Here is a 7,242-nt window from a genome sequence, read left to right on the forward strand (position 1 = left end):
GAATCGAATCACCACCTCGACCTCCTGAATCGACATAAACCTTTGATAACAGTTTCAAGAATTAATCGGCTGAATTGTACCTTGCTCCATGTTGTTGCCTTGAATTGTCACATGTTCTCTCTTTTACAGATATAGTCGACCTCCCCGCTTCTAACCTTCGTTTCTCTAAGGCTCTCTCACATTCTCCCGCTTTGACCTCTCGATTCTCGGTGTTAATTTTAAATCCTTGCGACTCGCACTATCACATAAGAAGGTATGATTTTTCTTTCTGATTTTTGTTTATAAGTTTGTATATAAAGTGTTTTTTTTATGATTTTTGTTTCTAAGTTTTGCTTCTTACTCTATGTTATATCATATTTTTATTTCTCAGATTTCTGAAATCCATTTATTCAGAGAATGTGAAAATCAGTGTTCTAGGTATAAGAATTCACTTCCTACTTCAGAGGATTAGATATCTAACTTCACAAAATAACATTGTAATTTGGATTAGATATTTATTTTAGTTTAGTTATCTTTTTCTATGATTTTTGTTATTGATTTTACTTTACAACCTGCATTAATATTAAGATTGTCTAAATTTAAGACAAAAATAAGGTGTATTTTTTTCATAAAAAAAATAATCTTTACTTGTTAGAATGCTTTCCAAAAAGCATTTATCTAGAAATAAAAACCAAAATAAACAAAAAATTGCTATGCTTTCTATTAAAAAATCAAAAAAAAATCTATGGATCAGTTTATTAAAGCAACAAGTTCTTCTAATTTGAATGAAGATTATAATAAGTTGAAAAAGAAAATATTTAAATGAACAAGATAGTAATTTATAGCATGTTGTTAACAATTCTTATTACTCTTGCATTTTTATACAAAAGTTTTTCAAACTTGAAGTTACAGAAGAATTATCGAAAGTCATCAATGTCGCAAAAAGGTTGAATGGTTTGACAATGTTATATATAAAGAAACATATGTTACATAAAATTGATCTTGATAGCATTAATAGTGATTTTGCATCTAAAAAGCTAGAAGATGTATTTTCTTTTAAATTTGTTGTTTTTGTAATTATTATGACTGTATTTGTATTTCTAAGAAGATTATTTATGATTTATATGAATTGTATTTTTTTCAAATAGTTATTATATTTAATTTTGAGGGGCCTTTTTTTCCATTCGCCCTGGGCCCAAAATATGTTTGGACCGGCCCTGACAACAAGTATAATCTAACATGCCTCTTTTCAAAAAAAAAAAAAAGTATAATCTAACATGCAAACATTCCTTGGGCACCCGCTCGACATCAGACCTTGGTCTGGAATAACATACTAGCATACAATGCCTTGGGCTAACCCTCGGGTCTTCCTACTCATAGACTACATGGACTGGTATTGTGGCTTTAGACCCATTCACAAAGTGAGGAGACTCACCTTGCACTACTGAAGCCCTGGCTGGAACTAGCTGAGTACGGACGAAGTTCCGTATTTCATTATTAGCAGAGTATGATTCTTAGGACAGTGATACGGTAGAGTATGTTTCTTTATGTGTTAGCATGTTATATGATTGTATGTGTTTAGCAGACAGGGCCCGGAGACAGGCGGGGCCTAAGAGAGACAAATCTGTATACCGAGCGGGGCTCGATGCCAGGTGGGGCGTGATGTCGGGCGAGGCCTGATGTCGGAGTATTAAATTAATGGTTTGACAATTATGGTTTTAGTTTTAAATTAAAAACGAAATTTTTGGTCATGATTTTTGGGATGTTACACAGTCAAAACAAGTTAGTTGTTTTATTATGTACAAAAAAATAAGAAGTTGCCAATATGTGAACGCGGATAAGAGGTAGTTACCCTCCTAAGTCATTTCCCATCGTCTTTACTATTCAGAGATAATTTTCCTCAACTACCCATTGTTAATTCTTGCCATCCAAAGAGAATACTAAATAATTTTCCTCAACGACCCATTGTTAATTCTTGCCATTCCAAAGAGAATACTAAACCCGTATTACAAGATTTCCAAGTTAGCAGTAATAATCACACAAAATAATTCTAAACGATGAGGGATAAGTGTAACAGGTACAATGATGGACAGGAAAAGGAAAAAAAGGATAGTTGGTAATGGAGTGCTTTGTTAGTGCTTATGTCATAGTTAGAGGAGATATATGGATTAAATTGAAAGAGAAAACAGCATAGCTTTTTGCATAGTTGGAAGAGCAACTTGTTTAAGATTGTGTATTTAATTCATTATAGTAGAGAACAACCGCAGCCATGGCATTGATATGAAAGAAGTTTGGGATAACAGTTGCTCCATTTAAGATCTAACAGTCGCCCATCTTCAAGCTGCTTCCCGGAAAATATAAGTCACTACTTATGAGGCAGAATCCACTTTTTGTCCTGAATTTATCATAGATTCAGGACAAGGAGAGATTACACATGATTAGTAGGGGAACGAATGTTAGCTTTTTGTGATTTTCAGGCTAATATTTTTTCCTCGAGATTTGGTACTATATTTGAATTCGTGGGAAACAAATAAGCATAGTTTTTTTATTTATCTAAGAATTCGATAGCAATGAAAGAATGACAATGATGGTGGCAATGCAAGTGCATGGTTTTCCCATCTTCGGGCTATGTCAATGAATTCTCAAAATCTCAGGTTCACATGAAATATAAATAAGGAGAGCCAATATTTAAAAGTTAGGGTTCAAATCTTGTTGGAGACTAAACTAGTAGTATAGGAGTAGTGTAGAGAATGTGTGTGTTTGCCATTTTAAAAAACAATGATGTTAGAAAGTAAAATTTGTGCAACTTTTGAATGATGAAGTATCAACATAAAGAAAAATAGAAGAACCAAAACTGTGGAGGTGTATGATTAACTAAACATATATATTAATTATTGTCCTTCTAATCCCATATGGCCATATGAAGTTATGAACACAATAATGAGGCTAAATTAGAGATATTTATAGACATACAAATGGCGAGTTAATACGTTACAATTACAAATGTAACATTACCCACATGTTCTTTACAAAATTAGGAAAGATGCACACTTCACGTCAAAAATCCAATTAGAACAAAAAGCCCTATCAAATTTACCTCTTTGGGGACGACAAATCCTACTTCAAAGAAAAAAGAAAACACCTGCGACTTATTTGTGCAACAAAAAGTCTTTCACTCTTTTTTATCATCTAGAGATGTCATATTCAGTCCATTTTCGAGGTCAAAATTGAAGCAACTCTTTCGTAACAAAGAACAAATTCCTCTTGTTAATCATTTACACAATTAGGCAAACACATTTACATGTCCTTAATCAAAACTTAATAAAGTCAAACTTATCCCCATATTAAAGTAGTTCATGTTAGCAGTAAAAGTTTAATAAAAGATTGTGAACTTCCTTACTTAAGTTACTCAATTGTGATAGTTGACATTTCTACTTGCATGCAATTTGTCTAGATAAACTAAGAATTACTTAATATGAGATAAACCCAAAACACAACCACCATTTTTCACTTAGAACGATATTTTCAGCTGCTATCCATAACTAGATTATCCAAAAGCAGCTACCAAATTACAAAAATACTAAAAAGTTTCCAGTTTACCTACGCAAGCGGCAGACAAGGTGCACAGTAGACCCCTCCTGAATATTATAATCATCCAAAGTCCACTCATCTTCTAATTGCTTCCCAGCAAATAAAAACCTTTGTTTATCAACCGGAATACCTTCTTTGTCATGAATCATTGACTTCATATCATTAATGGTGTCCGAGCTTTTCATATCCAGCGTAATGGTCTTCCCTGTAACACATTTAACAAAAAACCGGATGACCCCTCCAGACTTTAGAACCAGATCCAGCGTAGATTCTTGTTCGATGTTATAACTGCCCACAGTTCTATCATCCTCAAGCTGCTTGTCGTTAAAGGTCAAAATCTGCTGATTCAGTGGAATGTTTTTGTCCTGAACCCTAGCCTTCACTTTATCAACCTTATCGGAGCCTTCAACTTCCAAAGGGATTGTCGTACCGGTTAACGTTTTGACAAAGATCTGCATCCCGCCGTGACGACGGAGGACGATATTCAGCGTCGATTCCTTATGGTCTATCTTAGCCATGACATTGTGAATCCCATCAGAGCTTTCAACCTCCAGAGTGAAAGTTTTTCCAGTTAAGGTCTTGACGGAAATCTGCATCCCACCTCGGAGACGAAGGACGAGGTGAACAGTGGATTCCTTTTGAATATTGTAGTCCGACAGGGTTTTGCCTTCTTCCAACTGCTTTCCGGCGAAAATAAGCCTTTGCTGATCAGGAGGAATACCTTCCTTGTCGTGAATCTTGGCCTTGACTTTGTCGATGGTATCTGGACTCTGGACCTCCAACGTAATGGTCTTGCCGGTGAGGGTTTTGATGAAGATCTGCATACCGCCGCGATGTACGTTTGGGGCTGAATAATGACAGTTTTGGTCGATGAGTTTCGGTTTTCATCTATGGAACAAAAATGAGGAGACAAAGTCACTGATCTATAGTGGCCCCTATTATTAAGCTAGGGGCTACGCCTGTGGAAGATGGAAGTTAATTGGTTGGATATATAGAGGATATCTAAAACAAAATACTCTTATACTTTATTTATCGTGTTTTGATATTTTTTTATTTTGTTTAAATAATCGATTGTGTCTCTGTGTTAAAAGTATAAAAAAATGTTGTTTCCCCTAAAAAAAAAAATTCCTTGTAAATAGCGATAAATTCACCGAATAATTGAAATTTTCATTTTGATATTTTACTTTTTATTTCTTTTCAATTAAGTCATTATATTTATAATTTAGTTACAATATCATCCAAATGAACGGTGAACGGTTTTTTTCTTTTTGTATTCTTTCGATAATCATTTTTTCCAAATTGCAATAAAGTCATTAAGTTTATCAGACTTTCGATTTTGATATTGTGTTTTGTTTTTTTTTTTAACTGCCATTATATTTATAATTTTGTTGTAATGTCAAACATTGATAGGTGACCATTGATCTAATGCGAACGTACGTGTGCACAATCAATCCTTGCTATTCTTATCATCCAATGGGGTACCTGAAAACATTTAATATCAATTGGTTAACCATGAATTTTAGTGACCACTCTTTAGCTTAAAGTTGGCCCGGCCTCTCTTTGCCTTCAGCATATAGTCGGTCTGTTTCTTGGCCTTTAGCATAATGTTAGTCCGCCCAAGCCTATTAGTCTTCGAGGCTAGTCCGCCCTCAACTCCCCACATAATATATATCAACAATATAATGGATAACATTCCAACATAACAGGCAACTAACTAAGCTAGTCTAATTGTATAATTGGATACTACATGACAATTATATCCTAACATACAGATGACACATACTGGAACACATAATATAGTAAGAAACCTGGATAGTTACTCAAACGATTGATAGTTATTTGGGTGATCCTATTGGTGATCCAACTAGTTGGTAAAGCGCCTAACAAGTATTAACCTATAATGCTATAACTTATTAATTATTATGGCAATATGGTAATGAAAGCTACATCTTTCACTAATCCTAGTGAATATTAAGAGTTTTATTAGATAAGAATCAGTAACGCGGGAAAGTTGGGAGGCAGGCCCACTTCAACATATAGCTTTTCTGAAATCCAATAACTAAGTCAACGTGACCATTCTAGGCATCTCTCCCGTAAGTAGAACAATCAGTATTATGATTGGAATTACTGATAAATATTATTTACATATTTATAACAAATACTATAAATATAAATATGAGTTGCACTTAAAGCGTAGAAAGTGTAGCCGAACATACAGAGAGTTTCTAGAGAAAACCCAAAAGTCACGGACAGGACCCCATAACACTTCTTTCTTCCCGACTATCTGCTATTTCAGAGCTTCGCTAAAATGAGATTTTGTCGAACCCCAAAAACCCCTAAAAATCGGGTCTAGAAAGAGGGAATGGTGAGAGATGATTGTGTAAGAAATAAAAGGGGTTAAACACCAATTTATAGGCATGGGAAAGAGGTATGTAACGCAGGCTATCTGGGCGTGCCTCACGCTTGGTCGATAGGGTTGACGTGGCTCTAGCAGGTGTGTGACACGTAGCGGGATTTTGGTGGAGTGTCGGTCCGCACCGTGCGCTTTGTCGACGCGAGCGGATTTTCAATTTCTTCAAAAATTCATATCTTCTTCATAGGAGCTCCGTTTTCGACGTTCTTTATATCTGTGCGTAGCTATCGACAAGATCTATGACTTTCATTTAGACTTCATCAGCTAATTCTCACTTTACTTTTAAAGCTATATTTTTAACAGTCTTAGGGGCTGTTTGGCAGGATCTGAAGTTTTAAGATTTGAATTATTAAGAGGTCTGAATTTCTAAGAGGGTCTGAATTTTTAAGATCTCAATTTTTAACATGTTGTTTGGTTGGAACCTCTGAATTTCTGTACTGTATTATAAAAATGACTATTTTACCCTCTATATTATTTTTTACCAAATTCAATGTTTATTTTTATAAAATAACTGAATCAATTCCTTCGATAATTAAAAAATATATAAACATCGTACAAGTTCAAAATTAAACATACAAAATTAAACAAAAATCTAAATAGAAACATTTTGGATGACATTGTTAAAACTATATAGATTTTTTAAATACAATGCTCTAATTGGAAGAGATAAAAATATGATGCTATAGAGAAATCAATAAAAGTACATTTCTGTTTTCTCATTTACACATCATGACAAGTACAATACCATTATCTAATGATCATGTGTGTTCCAAATCACTAATATATGGAAGCTCATCGAATACATCCCTACAAAATTAAACAATACCCTTGTCACACCCCAAAACCGAGGACGGCGGAAACGTTCCGGGGTGGAGGACTTCATATAATGTATCACAACAATGTAAAGTAGTAAACAAGCGACAACAACATCCATTGCATTAATAGTATAATTTTTTTATTACAAGTGTGTTCTTTCATAACATAAACAACATAATGAATACTCAAAATAAAAGACAAGTCTTGACTGCTCCGTCTTCTCTAAACCTTGCATCGGTAACTGTCTAATTGTGACATGAATACAAGTTATTTTGAAAGCGAGTATCGGCAATAAAGCTGGTGAATTCATAAGTATTTTTAGTGTCAATTCTCGTGAAAAGTTGTTATGAAAGATTCGTAAAAGTTTGAGAAAAGCAGCTTTGTATAAGTGTGAAAACCCTAGAAAATCTCATATTGCCTACTAGTATAAAAAGTAGTCTTCT

At 34.2% G+C, this 7,242-nt stretch overlaps 1 protein-coding gene across 1 annotated transcript; it reads right to left on the minus strand.

Annotated features, from left to right (window-relative positions):
• Nucleotides 1-3,460: 3,460 nt before the first annotated feature.
• On the minus strand, nt 3,461-4,553 carry LOC145053185 (ubiquitin-like domain-containing protein). The gene has a single exon (XM_079001185.1). It carries the CDS (start codon nt 4,392-4,394, stop codon nt 3,576-3,578), a length of 819 nt encoding a protein of 272 aa, XP_078857311.1. The 5' UTR covers nt 4,395-4,553; the 3' UTR covers nt 3,461-3,575.
• Between the last annotated feature and the right edge of the window lie 2,689 nt (nt 4,554-7,242).

The sequence above is a fragment of the Lactuca serriola genome, chromosome 5 (genome assembly GCF_051521515.1).
Source record: "Lactuca serriola cultivar US96UC23 chromosome 5, Lser_US96UC23_V15, whole genome shotgun sequence".
Lineage (NCBI taxonomy): Eukaryota > Viridiplantae > Streptophyta > Magnoliopsida > Asterales > Asteraceae > Lactuca > Lactuca serriola.